Source organism: Euprymna scolopes, chromosome 11 (assembly GCF_053919585.1).
Source record: "Euprymna scolopes isolate OS-2025 chromosome 11, ASM5391958v1, whole genome shotgun sequence".
Lineage (NCBI taxonomy): Eukaryota > Metazoa > Mollusca > Cephalopoda > Sepiida > Sepiolidae > Euprymna > Euprymna scolopes.
This window is the reverse complement of record NC_136492.1, coordinates 3,677,824-3,697,447: the sequence shown is the minus strand read 5'-3', so window position 1 is coordinate 3,697,447 and position 19,624 is coordinate 3,677,824. Positions and strand designations below refer to the sequence as shown.

At 31.3% G+C, this 19,624-nt stretch overlaps 1 protein-coding gene across 2 annotated transcripts in view; it reads right to left on the bottom strand.

Annotated features, from left to right (window-relative positions):
• The window catches only part of LOC145287738 (uncharacterized), a 137,594-nt gene extending 118,283 nt beyond the window's left edge, over positions 1-19,311 (bottom strand). The window contains exon 1 of one of the 2 annotated variants that reach the window (XM_080135503.1): positions 19,200-19,311. Coding sequence is in view for 1 of the 2 variants with exons in the window: in XM_080135502.1 (XP_079991628.1) it covers positions 4,721-4,762 (42 nt within the window). In the remaining variant the exon portion in view is untranslated. Of the gene's footprint in view, positions 1-4,720; positions 4,809-19,199 lie in introns of those variants that run through there. The other variant, XM_080135502.1, reaches the window with a different exon arrangement.
• Between the last annotated feature and the right edge of the window lie 313 nt (positions 19,312-19,624).

Below are 19,624 nucleotides of genomic sequence, written 5' to 3'. Positions count from 1 at the left end.
TATATATATATATATGTATGTATATATGATGATCGCAGCGTTTTGTCAGACGAGTGCCACTCCCTCAGACACTTAAAGTCTATGAGCCCAAAAATGACTTCCATTGCCACAGGACCATTTTAATAGACAAATCCCTGAGAAAGTATCTGTACACAGATGATGTTACAGAGTCTTGGCTTTGTATGACAGCTAAGTCTCTCTATCGGTTCAAAATGTTGAGATCCAGCAACAAGCAAGAGCAAGATAGCCAGCAACAAGTTAAACTGCAGACCAGCTTAATGCGGGTACTGGTCTCCCGCTTTATGGTTTTTTAAATCAGAGATTTGCTTCTCTTAGAAAGGTTGCCTTCACCACGGCTTACAGGAGCTCTCTCTACCCCAACACACACAGTGCTAGTTGGCCATTGACCCCGAAAAAGGGTTCATTCGCCCTTTGGAAGGTCTTGTTTTTAATCCTTCAGGGAGGTTAGCCACCCTCCTCACCAAACAAGTTTGCTAGGGGAACCAGTTTAGTCACCGGTGACCCGACCATGAGGCAGGTAATACTGGATTACATGGTACCAGTAGCATATGACATGACAATATATATATATATATATATATACACACTAGCATGGATACCTGAAGTTGCCCGGGTTGACATGAAGTTATTTCATTGTGGCTAACGTCGATGCCTCCATAACAATTTAAAAAAATAGAACAAAAATGTAATCGCCCCAAAAAATAAGTGACAATCTGCCCATCAGATATTTCGGCAGAAGGGATACAAAAAGAAGCTATTGTCTGGATATTGAACACTTCTTGTTGACCATGCGCTTGACCCCCCCCCCCAAAAAAAACCGTTGATGCTGCTGAATAACATTTTTAAACAGTTTCAGTTTGATACGTGTGCATGTCTTGCAAAAATCACATGAAAAGTGACCCTCTTTGTAAGAAATGGTACAGTTGACCAGAGAATCAATTTTTTTTTTTCTAAATTTTATATATTACTAGCATGGGTGCCCGGCGTTGCCCGGGTGTTTGGAGGTGTATGCTGAGCAAAAAAAAGGGGGTAATTTTTTAAACTTTGACCCCTATTATGACCCCTGAAAATTTATTGTTTTGGGCTCAAATCAAGTTATTAAGTTAGATTCATGTCCACGGAAGCTATATCTAAAATTTAAAGTGTGTAGACCCAAAATTGTCGGAGAAGTTTGGTAGAGTTCTCAAAGCTCAAATCGTTGAACTTTGACCCCTTAATCGCCAAATTTCTGGCTAAAAACCGATCACATAGATTTTTCCAAATCTCAGTACCCTGTATATCAAATTTCGAGTCTGTAGACTAAAAATTGACAGAGTTATTTCGTAGGGAAATGTACACAGACACACACACACACACACACTTTAACTTTTATAGATATATAGATTTAAAATTTGAGTCTGACAGAATGACAAAATTATATTGCAAACCGATATATTAAACAAACGAACTTCAAAGAGACAAATGAACACATAAGTAAAAACAATTTGTATTAGAAAACATTTATTATTCCACGTCTTTTTTTTACAGACCTGACGACTGAGGTTCGCTCTTAATAAAAATTGTTTTTTATAGTCTTAATTTTGACTTCCTTTTTCATAAAAAACTAAAAAAAATATCAAGAAAGAAAAGAAATTTAATTTTATTTTTTCATTAATTTCTTTCTGTGCAAAGCAATTCTTTCAAACTTACTCTGTTTCCAAAATGTTTTTATTTTATTCCTCTCCCCCTTCATTCATTTTCCTCCGCATCCTGGCAAGATTACTGTACACATAGATTCGAAAAAATAGTCAAAAACAAATATATAAATAAATGTTATCAAAGGCAAGATAAGTTACTTTTCTACCTAACTGGATATCTTTTTTGTGTTTTTATTCAATGTAATATATTTATTCAGCTCGAAAAACATACAGTGTTTACCGATGTGTTGGAAAATTCAAGATGGCGTCTCACACCCTCTTTAACACCGTAAGTTTGGGAAAAGGTGTTATAAATAAAAAACTATACAAAATACTATTAAAAACCCGCCGAATATATGTCAACCTATGTCACGGTAACATATATTGAGCGAGTTTTTAACAGTATTTAAACAGGGCACATCGTAAAAACTGACCCATTAATTTTCCTGAAGTAAAAACTATATAGTTTTTAAACTTTTAAAACTGTACATTATAAAAAGAAAACTGTTCGAGTGATTTTTTTTTTTTTTTTTTTTTTACATGGGTGTCACCACTTATCAAGGCCCAGAGGCCACTCAAGGATAAGGGTTAATAGGTATACATTAGTCATTGTGATTTTAGCATAGTAAACAGTGGGAATTTTGTAACTTGGATTACTTGAAAAAGAAAACTGTTCGAATGATTGAAAATGAAAACAAAATAACAATGTAAATATATTGATAAGAAAAAAACAAAAACAAACGAAGTTTCCGTTTCAGGAACCCGAGTTTAATTTTATGTCGTAATCATTCAACTCGTTAGCGGTTTTATTCAGCGATTAGGGATAACCATACGACATATCTAATTACCAAAGCGATTTTTTTTTTATTTATTTTTTTTTATTAAAACTAAACCTGTTTAGTTTTAATGAACCAATTTTTTTAAAGCCAACACTTTAGTTATTTTGAGAGCGTGCAACTGCACCCGAAAGGTTGATTAGGAAACTCCAAATCCTTTTATGACTCGGAAAAAAAAGGGCTTTTTATCGGCTTAAATGATAAACTAATGTTAAATATTAGTATTTGCCATCGATTCTGAAATAAAATGAAATCCTGACATTGTGATCATTTTTGCAGGTGTTATGTGCCAAATATTGAAATAAGAATGTTTAAATTCAATTATTGTAATTTAAGTCTTTAATTTTAAAGTCGATTTTATTTATAAAATATCTTTTTAGAAATCAATCTCAAAAACAATCTGAACAATAAATCTCTTGTTATGGCTAAGTTTTTGTCAAGGGTAGAAATTATAATAGACAAGTATTCATCCATGATGACATTTTACCGATTTCCTGGTTTACAGGTATTCTTGCTAAATTTCTTCGAAAGAATTGACATAAACAATACTTCAACTAAATACGTATATTTCATGCAATAATGACTTTTATTTCTTCTGACTTTTCCTAAACTAAACATAAAACATCGGTTAGGGTTAGTTTAACATTCTGTAAAAGTACCTTCCGTTTTTTTTTTGTTTGTTTTTTTTTTTGTACTTCTGCAGAGAAGGTAAAAAACCGATAAAAACTGGATATATTTTTCGTGTTTTTATTCAATTTAACATGTTTATTCAGCTCGAAAAGAATACAGTGTTTACCGATGTGTTGGAAAGTTCAAGATCGCGTCTCACACATTCTTTAACACCGTAAGTTTGGGAAAAGGTGTTATAAATAAAAAACTATACAAAATACTATTAAAAACCCGCCGAATATATGTCAACCTATGTCACGGTAACATATATTGAGCGAGTTTTTAACAGTATTTTAACCGGTTTTTTATTTATTACACCTTTTTCCAAACTTACCGTGTTAAAGAGAGAATCGGCCGCCATCTTGAATTTTCCAATACATCGGTAAACACTGTATGCTTTTCGAGCTGAATAAACATGTTAAATTGAATAAAAACACGAAAAATTTGCCTTTGATAACATTTATTTGTTATATATTTGTTTTTTGGCAACTTATTCGAATCTAATTTAAGACCACGAGTGAAATGAGAAAAAGAAGTCAGCGGGTTTGGTTGCCATAACAACGTGACGGTAGTGAACGTGTGTGTGTGCGTGTGTGCGCGTATTTCGTGTAGTTTAGTTTCGCATAATAGTTTCGTATTTTTTTAATTTGTAAATAACAAGTTATTAAAAAATTAAACCCTTCCAAGATGGACAATAAATAAAGCCATAATATTTTATGGTAAAGGTAAGAGCGTAGAAACGATTGTTTTTTAGGAGATGTGATTATTGGATTAACCAATCAGAAATCGTCTGTGGCACACACATCTCTGTTTTTATAGATATATAGATTTATCCAAGGCATTGCTCTTTCAGATGGTACCGGTTCTGACCCAGTCGGATGCGGCTGACAAAAATTTTTAGTAGACATACAAACACACATACTCACACAAACGACTTTCCTTTATATAATTGATTAGCATGGATACCAGGCATTGCCCGAGTGGACATGAAATTTGGTTTGGACACAGCTGCTATACTAAGGATATTGAGCAACCCTCACAAAAGAATGGAAGAAGTTGGTGACCACTTCCCTACCAGATATTTCGGCAGCACATGTGCTTGAACACTTCCCCCTAAAAAAATAAAATAAATAAAATAAAATGAATCAAAACAACTTTTCTTTTCATCAAAATAGCAATGAATGTCCATGCGAATTAGCCGCGGTAAGCAGGCTCAAACCTGAAACGCAAAGAGGGAAAGAAGGGGAAAAAATTACTGGCAAATGCTTTTGCCCATTAGACTTTGACAACTTATGACGTCATGACATTGCAAAATAACATTTTTAAACATACTTTCAGTTTGATACGCATGTGGCGACGTGAAAAGTGACCTTCCTTGCAAGAAATGGTCCAGTTAACCACAAGATGCATCCGAGGCATTGCTCTTTCAGTTGGTACCAGTTTCAACCTGGCATACGAAGACACACACACACACACACATTGATGCTTGAGATTTGCATAATAGACTAGCATAGGTACCTGGTATTGCCCGGGTGTGGAGAAATACTCGTGAGTACCCATGTGAGCGCAAAAAAAAATTAGCCGCAATAGCCAGGCTCAAACCTGTAACGTGAAAGAGAAAAAGGAGTTGAAAAAAAAAAAAAAAAAACTTTTAGTTATCTTGGCCACGGCGCATGTATAATGTTACGGGTTAGGGTTAGGGTTAATAATAATAATGCCTTTAAAATGTACTTTGAGATCACAAGGAATAAACGAATAAAAACATGAAAATGTAATCGTCCGGAATAAGTAGTACATGAAAACCTCCCCACCAGAAAGATACGAAGATAAGAAGCTATTCTCTAGATATTGAACACTTAAGCAAACTTCGGAAATCCAGCATCAGTCGAAAAAGATTTTTCAGTACGGTCTGTTGCAACAAAAACAAACTGAAAATAATTCAGTTTTATAAATAAAATAGAATTTGTATTAACTGAAAAAATGGTTAGTTACGACTTAATTTGTTATTAAAAAAAAAAAAAAAATTAGCAGTTACAATATAAAAAAAATCACATTATGAACCCCTTGAAATAAGAAAAATGTTTTGAGAAAAAAAATGCCAAATAAATACAAAATTTAAAAATCTTAACACTGCTTAAATGTTAACGTTTGTTTATCGTTTAAAATAAAATGTTAACAATGTTGTTTGTTTATCGTTTAAAATAAAATGTTAACGTTGTTTGTTTATCGTTTAAAATAAAATGTTAACGTTGTTTGTTTATCGTTTAACATAAAATGTTAACGTTGTTTATCGTTTAAAATAAAATGTTAACGTTGTTTATCGTTTACAATAAAACGTTAACGTTGTTTATCGTTTAAAATAAAATGTTAACGTTGTTTATCGTTTAAAATAAAATGTTAACGTTGTTTATCGTTTAAAATAAAAACTTAACCTTCAGTTGACTTAAACTTCTGATAAAAAAAAATAAAGAAATTGTTTTTTTGTTGTAATTAAAAAACAACCCAGTTTAAAATAAAAATAAAAACACCCTTATGTGTAAGCGAACATCAAAGCTAAAGTTTATGAGGCAAACTCCTAATCGATTGGTCCACAACACTGATTACGAAATGAAGTTCAAAATTCTTTTATTTAAACTAGACACACCCAGAAAAAAGAAAACAAGTACTTTTTTTTTAAATTAATTAATACCTATTAAAATTAATTAAAATCTATTAAAATCCATTAATCTTGAGCAACATTTTTTTCAAGATAAAAGTTTAAATTTTATCATATGAAAAGCAAAATAATATAAAACTTCTTTTACTATTTTTAATAGAATTTTTAATTAAAAAATTTTCAAAACCACACCATTCACCACCATTTTTGTATTGATGGATAAAACATTTAAATATTTTTTTTTTAAAAAGGTTTTTGAACCATAATTTCATTTATTTTTTGTCTGAATAAAATTTAGGAGGATCTGCTATAAGAATATGTAAAAATATTATAAGACCTGAATTTCAAATAATTCCCCCTTTTTATATCACTATAGATTTCATGGACCATCGTTCTACGCAAGAGCATAAAAAAGGCCAAATTTGGCCTCAAAAAGGCCAAATTTTCCAAACAAGTTGGCGGTCTCGATTGTTGTACATTTAGCTTAATAAAAAAAAAAATGTTGAAAAAAAATAAAAATTAAATTTTTTCGGGTTTTATTTCAGCCTGAGTTTAATCAAGACATTAAAAAATGAAAATATTGAAAAAAAAGTTTATATTGTACGTATCCGTTATGGAATGAAGTTCTAAAAAAAAAAAAAAAAAAAAAAAAAAAAATCACTTAATTTCATCAAGTAGTAGTTTTTTGTTTTTTTTTTAGAACTTTTTTTGTGTGTGTGTTTTCTTTTTCAAGTCCCCTTTAAAGAACTAGGGTTGCATTATGTGTGCACTTTATTTTTTTCGACAGTTGTAACTGGTTACTGGATTTTATCGAGTCGACATGGGCAGCCATGGTGGTCGATTTATACAAGCATCCACAAATTTTTATGGCCGACTTAATTTTTGATAATAATGATAATAAATAAAACAGAAGAGAGGTAAAAGTGCGCTGGTTGACCATCTTTAAAAAGTTGGGCATTTGTTGTCGAATGTATTCTGTTTTGAGGTTAATTATTTAGAAACCTATTATTTAACATGGGAAGGGGAGGGTGTTTTGTAACTATTCTGCACCAATTTAATCCCAAATTCTTAAAGTTAAGTCTTCCAATGGTCAACCAGCGTACTTTTACAGAGAAATCCTCCATTAGCGGAAATCGCGGAATAAAGAAATAACTTAAAGACCAACAAAAGTGGAAGTAACCTTGAACGGAGATGGTAGCAGACATTTATTAACTTTTTTCTTTTTCTTTTTTTTTTTGGCACTTATGAAGTTTACGGACCATCCTGAAATGGTAACGTAATTATCTGGAAACCCCATTCTTAACACAGAGAGAGGGGGTTGTTAACTATTCTGTACTTTCATTGAAAGTCTTTAGTTGAGTAAAGAAACAATACCGTAAAACAAAATTGGTACTGGTCGCGGTAAGAGTTCCCTGCCGAACACCCTCAAAAAACAATGACTTCTCCCCACGCAGGCGCAAGGACATGTTTTAGTTGCCATAGTAACAAAACGATCCTTAATTTTTATCGACATTGTTTTACTGTTTATGAATATTTAAATAAAATACATTACTACACATTTATTAATAATATCTCACTTTTAATCACTTTTATCGACTTTTTTAAACTTTTTTTTTTTACTTTTTAATAGCATTTTCTTTTTAAATGACAACGTTAATGTTTATGAATATTGAAATAACGTCGTCATTTAAAAAGAAAATGCTATTTAAAAAAGAAAATAACATTGATTAAACATAAGTAAATTTATTATTCTATCACCATTTTGTGGTAAGTAAATTTCAAGAACCGCCGACAGATGTCGTTTGTCAGACAAAGAACCGGGGTCGATAACTATTGTTGTAATGAAAAATAAAAGTTTCATTCAACACACAAAACTAAAAACACATAGAAATGAAAAAAGTTGGGAAATTATTTTAATATTCATTTTAAGAAAATGCTATTAAAAAAGAAAAAGTCGATAAAAGTGACATAAAAAAAAAAAAAAGATATTAATAAATGTGTAGTAATGTCTTTTATTTCAATATTCAATATAAGAATAATTTCAATATTTCATATATATAATATTTCAATATAAGAAAAGAAAAAGTCGATAAAATTGACACATAAACAGTAAAAAAAAAAAAAGATATTAATAAATGTGTAGTAATGTATTTTATTTCAATATTCATAAACATTAACGTTGTCATTTAAAAAGAAAATGCTATTAAAAAGTAAAAAAAAAGTAAAAAAAAAGTAAAAAAAAAGTCGATAAAAGTGATTAAAAGTGAGATATTATTAATAAATGTGTAGTAATGTATTTTATTTCAATATTCATAAACAGTAAAAAAAAAGGTTGGTACTCCTTGGGCGTTGAGTTTCATCGCGACCAGCAGAAAAATTCAATGGGTAAATGTTTACTTTAGAACACCAACCAATAAAATTTGTTTTTTTAAGGTTTTTGGGATCGCCGACAACGAATCTGATATTCAAACCCGTCAAAAATTTACTGTTTGCATGGTATTAACCCCTGAACCCTCGCACTATTTTGTGCTAACTCATTGGCATCGTTTATGCTATTCTAATTATTATTTAAAATAACAAGAAAGTTTCCACCACCCGCCCCCCCCTACCCTCCAATGTAAACAGAAGTTTTGTGAAAAATTTAACAGTTCTTCTGCTCGGTGTATGTCGGCGCGTTACTTACGGAAAAACGGTAAATTAAACTGCAGAAGTACCTGTTAAATGTTGTCAATTGAACGGCCCACCCCCTAAAAAAAAAAAAAAAAAAAAAAACGAAATATAAAAAATGCTTTTGTACGCTCGTGAAAACTTCATTTCTTTTTTTAAATCAATTAAAAAAGCATCAAAAACTACGTAACACAGAAAAATCAACCATATTTTGTTTTTGAAAATTTTATTTTAAATGTTTGCTAAAGAAAAATCTTCCGATGTGACAAGTCACCTTACTACACGCGTCCATGCGCGAACGCATCATGTAAGAATAGCATAAAAGATGGCGGTGAGTTGGCACAAAATAGTGCGAGGGTTCAGGGGTTAATACCATGCAAACAGTAAATTTGTGACGGGTTTGAATATCAGATTCGTTGTCAGCGACCCCGAAAACCTATAAAAAAAAAAAAAAATTTTATTGGTCGGTGTTCTGTTGTAGTTAAAGTAAACATTTACCCATAAAATTTTTCTGCTGGTCGCCATAGAATTCAACGCCCAAGGAGTACGAAAAGGTTATGTTGTACGTATCCATTATGGAACGAAGTTCTCCGGAAAAAAATTTCACTTAATTTCATCAAGTAGTTTTTTTTTTTTTTCTTTTTTTTTTTTTTTACAGCGAAAAAACAATTTGGGTATGTGTACGAAACAAAAGATTATATAATCTTTTGTTTCGTACACATACCCAAATTGTTTATTCGCTGTAAAAAAAAAAAAAAAGAAAAAAAAAAAAAACTACTTGATGAAATTAAGTGAAATTTTTTTGGTTTTGAACTGAAGATCTCCGAAAAAAAACAAAAAAAAAAAAAAAAAAAAAACAAATGTCACTTAATTTGATTGAGTATTTTTTTTTTTTTTTTTTTTACAGCGGAAAACCACGTTTTTATGACAGCACGTTGAAGGCCGACATCTTGGATTTTGTCTTAAATTCTGTTTGGAGTTTAAAAACGCCACGGTGAGATAACTCCATGTAAAGTGCCGACACTCCCTTCCCATCTTTAATACTAGCTTTTCTTCCTAAAAATCGAATCTTTTGCTCAGTATCATAAATTGTTTTTTTGCTGTAAAACAAAAACTACTTGATGAAATTAAGTGAATTTTTTTTTTTTTGAGAACTTCATTCCATAACGGATACGTACAATTTAAACCTTTTTTTTTTGATATTTTTATTTTTAAATGTCTTGATTAAACTGTAGAAGTACCATTCTTTCATAATAAGGAAAAGAAAAATATAATATTTAAAAATTTTAAATTAATTATTGTAGGTTAAATTTTTTTAATGTATTAATTTAAGAAAAATTTAATTTATCAAAAAAAGATAATACGGAAAAATTTCATTAAAATTAAAAAAAAAAATATATATATATATATATATATATATATATTTAATATAAAGCTGAATGTCTGTGTGTGTGTCTGGTCACGAATAGGCTCCTATATGGTTGACTATTATAGAAAACTGATTACATATAATGATAGATGTATCGAGACACAGGAATGGGTATGTTTGATCTGGCATAATGATGATTCATTAAAATTGTGGAGTCTGCGTACGCACCTGGTCCACAAAGTATGGAAATAAATTTAAAAAAAAAGAAAAAAACGTTTACAAGTGTTTTTGATATAGATGTACATAATACTTTGATAAGTTTGTTTTAACTTAAATAGGGATGGTATAATAAAATTGTGGGGTCTGTGTTCGCGCCTGGTCTCCATAGAATAGAAATAGGCACAAACTTTGATAAAGACATTCATATCTATCTGCGTAAGTATACTTTGATAATTAGTTTTCAGTTTGAATAAATATGGTATAATAAAATTATGGAGTGTTCATTCGCGCCTGACCTCCATAGAATGGAAATATGTCACAAAGTTTAACAAGGTTTTTTTAATATAGATCCACAGAATATTGTGATAAGTGTTTCAGTGTGAACAGGTATGGTATAATAAATTATGGGGTTTATCTATTTTATTTTTACTTTCATCATATTTTGCTTTTGTTTTGATACCCCGAATTCGAAGCTATCTCTTTACAACCCTTCCTTTTCATAACCTATCATACTTTCATAAATCAGAGTCCATTTTCTGTAGGCTGTTTTTTGAACCCATTCAACGACGGGTACTTTTGCTAGTGTGTGTGTGTATGTATATATATATATATATATATATAGGATTGCGCATGTTATTTATTTTGTGTCATACTTATGTCTGAGTGTCGTTTAATTGTTATGGACTTCCATTTCTTGTAATAAATAATTTTACCAAAAATTCTTCATAAGTTTTGGTTCAAGCTGATGCACTCAAGTCATACGGATATATTTTTTCATTTTTGAAATCACAACTTTATAATATATAAAAATCGATAGGACATTAACTCTATAACAATATATACGAAATCTGCAATAATTAAAATACCATATTTATGCATACTTTACGACGGGGTTATGTTGGGCGTCCCTGCTAGCTTAGATAAATACTTTTGCAGTTTTAACAAAAGAGCTACAATATGAGAGCATCTCCATTCACGCTGAACATCTACAGAATGCCAACATCAATATATTACATATGAATCAGTCCGCTGTGGAATTTCCACAGGTCCTGTTAGTTATTTCGGTATATCATAAACGGTTTATGATAAACCAGAAATAATTTTCTATTCAACAGTTGAAATGCTTCCTAACTCCATTTCAGATTTGGAAATTCATTGTTTTTTTTTTTGTAAAACTATTAACAAAACATTAAAATAACTGACTTGTAAATGAAAAAGAAATGCATTCCGATGGATTTTAATTTGTAATATATATTTTTGCTTATTTAGATATTTGTGCAAAATACAGACCGAGCTATTTTTAGATAAAATTTTAAATAGAAAATCCTATGTTTTCATTTATTAAATTGTTAGGTGAAAGTACATAATAGGCAATGTCTTAAATAATAACATCATTTCAGCACGGTCCGTATTCTGCACAAATAACTTTATTTTTTTTTTTGAGAGATTTTGGTAATCTCCAAAAATACCGTTAGGGCTTACAACATGGCCGCCAGAAGAGTCACGTGATCCGGTTGATCCAAAACATGAATCGCCGTATTACGAAACCGGAAAACGCAAATTTAAAGCAAACTTTGACAAACAAGCATAATAATTAAGTACAAAAACAGTTTTTCAATATCATAATAATAAATAATTTATTTAGAACGGTCATTTAATTTTTTGTTGAGAAACAATCACAGTTTGTTTGTTTTTTAAAACAGTGTTTATAAAAAATATTTTATTCAGAGTTTTTCATAAAAATGGTATTTAAAACAAGGTGTTCATTTTTTTTAAGATGTAATGTTATAAAAATATGATGTAAAAAAAAAACAGTTTATATTTAAACGAACGTGCGTAGACATTTTGTAAACATTGTTTTTAAAAAATAAAAAATAATACTTCTATTATGTTTTAAACGACTGTAATAGTTTATTTTGGAAGTATATTTCATAAAGAAAATTGACAACCCACTTTAAAAACAGAAATTACGAGTTTTATATATTTTATTCGCAGTTTTTTGTTGGGGGTGTCAAAAATTCCGCCTAAAATTCTGATACACCTAGTCGACCACTTGTTTGTTCTGAATAAAATACTTTTTATAAACACTGTTTTAACTAAAAACAACCTAAGATTGTTTCTCAAAGTTTGCCTATTTTTATAACAACATTATATCAACAAAAAATTAAATACAAACAAATTGTGATTGTTTGTCAAAGTTTGCCTTCAAGGCTGCGTTTTCCATTTGCACGATTCATGTTTTGGATCAACCGGATCACGTGACTCTTCTGGCGGCCATGTTGTAAGCCCTAACGGTATTTTTGGAGATTACCGAGATTTTTTTCTTTTTACGGTTTGGGACATTTTTAACAAGAGCCAACAAAACAAAACACGGTATAAAAGTAAATAAATAATTATACAACAAAAAAATGTTACCAAAGGCAAGATAAGTTACTCTTCTACCTACCCAGTTAAGTTTTTTGACGTCTTTACTTATTTTAATGCGTTTTATGGTAAACAAATAAACAAAGTGTCCACTCCGCCATCTTACAACAAAAACAAAATGGCCGGCCACAAGTATTGCACTAGAAATCTTTGATAATCACTCAAAAATTAAAATACTAGTAGAATATTGCATTTTTGTACTATTGGTGAGATTAATTGGATGTATTTCTATCAGTATTTTGTTTCATTTTCAAATTCTGAGCCATTATCAAGGGTCGCCATGTAATATTTATGGCAGCCATTTTTTCTTTCCAACTTTAAAGAAGGTTTTGAAGACGCATAAACGTTTTAAAATAAGTTAAATCACAAATAAGTAGGTAGAAGGGTAACTTATCTTGTCTTTGATAACATTTATTTGTTAAATTGTTGTATATTAGTTTTTTTCGCTTCTCTTTTTTGTTTTTTTATTGACTTGTTAAACGGCCAGAGTTTGAGTACTTTTACGCTATTGATTTTTTCGAAATTTGATGCTAATGCAGAGAGTGATCTGCGCTATTTTTTAAATTGTATTTCCAAGTTTAATCAAAGTTTTTTATGTTTTTTTTATTCAATTGTAAGGTTAAAGTACAGAATAGGTACAAAACACCCTCCCCATGTTAAGAATGGCTTTTTAAATAACGTTATTATTTCAGCACAGATCACTCTCTGCATGAGTGCATGAGTACCTGCAATTTAAATAAATTAAGGTATTTTTTTTAGATTAGGTCCACCTCCACAATTTTCTTTTAAATGGCGACTTTTATAGGTTTTCGACTATGCTGAATACGAAAATCGAATTGAAACTTTGCAGAAATAAGTAGTTATCGATATATAAAAAGTTGTTTTATGCATTGTATTCTGTGGCGGACATCTTTGTTACGCGCGTAGATTTGTTTATGGCGCGCGCGCACACATGCGCGTAACAAAGATGGCCGCCAAAGAATACAATGCATAATACAACTTTTTATATCTCGATAACTACTTATTTCTGCAAAATTTCAATGCGATTTCCGTATTCAGCATAGTCGAAAACCTTCAAAAGTCGTCATTTAAAAGAAAATTGTGGAGGCGTAGGTGGACCTAATCTAAAAATTTACCTAAGTAATCAATAAATCGATAAATCAAAGGGCAATCGACTTATTAGTCGGCAAGATGGCGGCCGCGAACGAACGGATGGAAAAAGCGGAAGGGAACGCAACTTTTAACAAAACGAAATTAGCGAGTCGATTGCACAGCCTAGCATGAAAAAAAAAAACATTCATCCGTACTTATTTATTTATTATTATTTATTTTTTTTTTAGAAATAATTACATTTTAAATTTAAATCAATGTATTTCCTTTGGAAAAGAAATATGTAAAATAAAGTGGTACTGGTGAAATGTTACCGTGCTTTTTTTTTTTTTTTTTTTTTTTTTTTGTATTTTCAAGTTAAATTCAAGTTTTACGATATCTTTTTGTTTATTAAATTGTTAGGTGAAAGTACAGAATAGTTACAATACACCTGCCAGCCCGGTAACATAAGTGCATAAATACCAAAAAAGTGATTTTTAATATCGTATTCGGCTAAATCCATAACGAGTGACATTTGAATGAATCGTTTATTTTATTGATGCTTACACCGTAATCACGTGATTAAAATGTTAGCAGGCGAAACATTGGAGTCAAAAGAGTTCCAAGAAATGTTTTTTGGGGCTTGTTTGTTTGTTTCAACTAGACTGTAGTTTCAGATAACAATTTCATAAACAAAAGAAATAAACAAAAAACGGGTTTGTATTACTGTACACATAGATTCGAAAAAGTTGTCAAAAAACAAATATATAACAAACAAATATTATCAAAGGCAAGATAAGTTACTTTTCTACCAAACTGAATATATTTTTTGTGTTTTTATTCAATGTAACATGTTTATTCAGCTCGAAAAACATGCAGTGTTTACCGATGTATTGGAAAATTCAAAATGGCGCCCAATTCTCTCTTTAACACGGTAAGTTTGAGAAAAGGTGTTATAAAAAAATAAACTAGACAAAATACTATTTAAAAAAGCACCGATTATTTGTCAACTTATGTCATGGTAACATATATTGAGCGAATTTCTAACAGTATTTTGTCTAGTTTATTATTTATAACACCTTTTCCCAAACTTACCATGTTAAAGAGAGAATCGGGCGCTATTTTGAATTTTCCAATACATCGGTAAACACTGCATGTTTTTCGAGCTGAATAAACATGTTACATTGAATAAAAACACAAAAATTATATCCAGTTTGGTAGAAAAGTAACTTATCTTGCCTTTGATAACATTTATTTGTTATATATATATATATATATATATATATATATATTCATTCAATTCAAAGGCCCTTAACGTCGAGGACGACGATTGGCAAGGCGCTTCAGTCTTCTACAGTTCAATAGTAGTTGCCTGAAACGTCAAGCGCCGGGGCAGGGAAGTAGTGGATGAGTGCATGCCCAGAACAGAACATCCACCTCTGGACCCAACATTGCGGACCCCAGCGGAGCACAGGAGTGCGACAGCTGGAGCAGTGGTAGGTTGCCCCGCAGTACCCGCTAACTGGGTGTTGATCCCTGACCGTTGATCGTTCTTGATTCGTCCGCTCAGTGATCCGCCATGGGAGACCGGTGGTTGAAAAATATATCAGCTGCGCTCATACCATGACTGCCAACTCCTGCTGCCGAGATGACATTTTGCTATTTGACCACATAGCTGGGGTCTGGATTGGTGTAAGCCAGGGCGTGTCCTCACGCCGGAGGGCCATGCACTCAACACCTCTGGGGCTCCAGACTACTCCGAGATCCCACATACACTTAGCCTGGGGCCGCAAGGTACCCAGTTAAACCGTGATGTACCACGAGGAGGTGGCATGCGAGTCTTGACCAGTGAGACGCTCTAACCACCAGTGGGCAGGGCTTACTAAACTGCCTCCCCTTCACTCTTGCGAGTATAGGTGGCGGTTACAGCTGGAAGCAAGAGGAGCAAAGCACCTGAAAGCCAAGCAGCTAAGCACTCTTATATCTTATATATATTGACAACTTTTTCGAATCTGTGTGTACAGTAATACAAACCCCTAATTTACATTTTTTTTCACACTACTTAATTCTTAACTAAAAAAAAAAAAAAAAAAAAAAAAAAAGACATTAAAATTGCTTTTTTGATATTCTGGAAGATTACATTATTTTTTTAATTATTTCATCGTTTTGTTTTTCATTTCATTGTTTTTGTAATTATGCAGAAAAATTCAATTTTTACGGTGTATTTTGTTTATTAAAATGTTATGTTTTTTTTTTTTCTGGAGGAAATGTTTACTTTAACTGCAACAGAACACCGACCAATAAAATTTGGCTATTTATAGGTTTTCGGGTAAAATCCATTGAAAGCGTATTGTGGTTATATGAGAAAATAAAGCTGTGTAACGCATTACAAATGTTTCTTTTCTGTGTCTTACGTTATACATTAGTACATTAGGGGTCATTTTGAGTTAAAAGTTTATTTACTGCACCCATCTGGACTAGAGAAAATCATGATTTAAATGTGTATGTCTCGTCTAAATAACTAACGATGAATATCTAATATGGCCGACCAGACGGGTGATCAAAAAGTCAGATCGAGCGTACCGGAAACCGAAATGAGACCAAATTGACAACTGGCCTTTTTTTTTTCTTTCTTTTTTTGCTTGAACTTTGCGCTTTTCAGATTATTTGGTTATGTTTTATTTTCTGAGGGGGGGCACTGATGGTGTGGGAACTTAGCCTGTTCCAAATAGGAGCCACTGAACTAAAGAAGAACTGGCCACGGGAGCCAGGATGATGCTGGATCTGTATCTTCAGATTGTGTACACCTAGTGAATGGGTTGAGGGCTGGAGCGAACAAGCAGTTGGGACAAGGTAAGGTCTGTTACAGCGGACATTGTCAAAACCCTTTATTATTTTGTAGGCCTGTGATATATCGGCACGCTGTCGGCGGAATTCTAGAGTAGGAAGGTTGAGACGGATGAGGCGTTCAAAGTAGGGCAAATCGGAGATGACTCTTTCCAGAGTGTCCTTTTGGCGATTCAAACACAAATAAGACGAAATTTCTGAAATCGTAAAACTGAATTTCACATTAAAACACAAAAACAACGGTAACTACGTATTCCTCGTATTAAGATGATTATATCCCAAAATTACGAAAATCGATAAAGGTAGAAAATTATTTATTAAAGAAAATAATAGAATTTGATGAAAACGATCGTAAGACACAGAAGAGTCCAAAAAGGAGATAATTTTCCGTTTTGATTTAAGATGGCCGCAATTTTTCACCTGCTAACACGATTAAAGTTGTTTTTTTTCTAAATTTTAATAATTCAGTAATATTCAGGTAATTTCGACTGCATAATTTGGAAGTTACCATTGTAATTTATTAGAATTGACAAAAAAAAAACCCAGTAGAAACCATTGTTTTTATCTGCAAACTCCATTTATCGACTACAAAATTTCGTCCTAATAGTGTAGAAGCAGTCCTTTTTTTTCTTTTAAACCTCGGGCACCAGAAGACCATAGAAGCATATTCCATTTTAGGGACTTATAAAGAAGCAGGAAATATGTTGTATCCAGAGTTGTAAACGTGTGTGATGGTTCCGAGAATCCGGTTGGCTTTGTTGACTTGGAATTCAACATGCTTGGTGAACTGAAGGGCAGCCCTTCCCCTTCGGTCAATGATTACACCAACATCCTTCTCCTCATTGGTCTCTTTCAGAGCGAAACTGCCAGTTTTCATAATTATACATTATGGTGTATGAATGGTTGGGATAAGCAAAAAAAAAAAACAAAAAAAAACATAATACTCGCATGCACAGGTCTTAGTTTTTGTATGAATTAAAATATAAACTTATGCGTATTTTACGACCGGGCAATGCCGGGCGACCTGCTAGCATACATATATTTATTAAGAACAAAAACAAAAACAAAAAAACACCAGATTTGGGAATTTTAAGTAGGACAACCTCTAATGTGAATGTGGTATTATGGTGACAGAAGCAGAGTGACAAGGATGATCAGAGATCCCCCTCCCCACTTTTTATTGACCTTGTGCCTAATTTTCTTTTGTTAAACTTTATGTTTGCAAAATAAGGTACTTGTGCCGAGAGTGATCCGGACGTAAATAATAACGTTATTATCTAAAAAGCCATTCTTAACATGGGGAGGGGAGGTTGTTTTGTACCTATTCTATACTTCAACCTTGCAATTGAATTAAAAAAAAAAAAAAAAAAAAAAAAAAAAACGCGGATCACTATCTGCACTAGCACCCAAAATAATACATATAAATCATTTCTGTATTAAATTGTTAGTTGAAAGAACAGAAAAGTTATAAAACATCCTCCCATTCCCATGTTAAGAATGGCTTTCTCAGCGCGGTACAACAAATGCATACTCAGAATATATATATATATATATATATATATATATATATATATATATATATATGCTAGTGCAGAGTCTCTGCACTGCAGAGAGTGATCCGCGCTATTTTTTAAATCGTATTTCCAAGTTTAATTAAAGTTTTATTTTTTTTATTATTCAATTGCAAGGTTGAAGTATAGAATAGGTACAAAACGCCCTCCCCTCCCCATGTTAAGAATGGCTTTTTAGATAATAACGTTATTATTTACGTCCGGGCGGATTACTCTCTCTCTGCACTAGTAACTATATATAGTTTATTTATTATATATATATATATATATATATATATATATATATATATATATATATATATATATATATTCAATTAAATCTTAATAGTAAATAAGAAAACTATATTAAGAATATTCTGTAATGACTAGGTTTTGTTTTTATAAATGATTTTAGCCTGACAGGCCCGCAACAAGCGTCAGTGATGGATGGTGGCTTAAATTTAACCGAATTTCCTTAGAATGTACGAACAAAAAGAAAAAATGAAAAGAAAAAAAAAAAGGGTACTTATGCACTTATATAGAGAAGGAATCGTGCTGAAATAACGTTATTATTTAGAAAGCCATTCTTAACGTTGGAAGAGTGTTTTGCAACTATTCTGTACTTTCACATAACAATTTAATAAAACAAGATATCGAGGAAGTTTAATTTAATTTGACAATACTATTTTTAAAAATAGCACGATAACAAAAGTGCATAAATAAATAAATATTTTGTTATTAAAAAAATACAACGTAAAAAAATGTCATAAAATGTAAATATTGTTGTTTTTGTCGTCTGAAATCAACCAACTGGATTTATTATTTAATAAAATTTTAATTGTTGTCAACATCCAAAACAAATTCCCTTAAAATTAAATTTTTGAAATGTATTTTTTTTTAATCCATAAATAAAATATTAATTTAGAAAATTTAGAAAAAAAAAAATTTTTTTTTTTTAACAAAATTAAAACTTTTGGGCGAATTACGCTGTCATCAGTTTTAGTCTCGTATTCTTTTTTTTCGTTCAATTTTCGATTTTTAGTGTAATTTTCAATCTAAATGGGAGGGAAAAGGTTTGAAGCAGTAAAATGGTGTTTTAAAGAATGTTTAAAATAAATAATTATCCACACAAAACGTAAAAAAATGTCGTGCAGATGAAAGACCAAGGTTACTTACGGGAAGACTTCGGTTGAAAATGATTTTTTTTTTTCGTCTTCCGTCGGTGAAGACTTCGTCAGTGACTTACTTCCCTTTGTTATAATCGTTCAAAAAACGCATTCGAGTTATCTTTCCTTGATTTTTTCCAATATTTCAATTAAAAAAATTAGTATTTATTTAGAATTCAATTTAAAAAACAAAAAATATACAAACCTAAGATTTTATATATATATATATATATATATATATATATATATATATATAAAAACAATGTATATATATACATAACATATATATATTAGAGCATACGGTATCACGAGTAGAATACTTAACATAATTAAATCCTTCTTAGAAAAGAGAAAAATCCAGGTTGTCCTCGACAGTCGTACATCTAAACAATATAATATAAATGCGGGAGTGCCCCAGGGGTCTATCCTTGGACC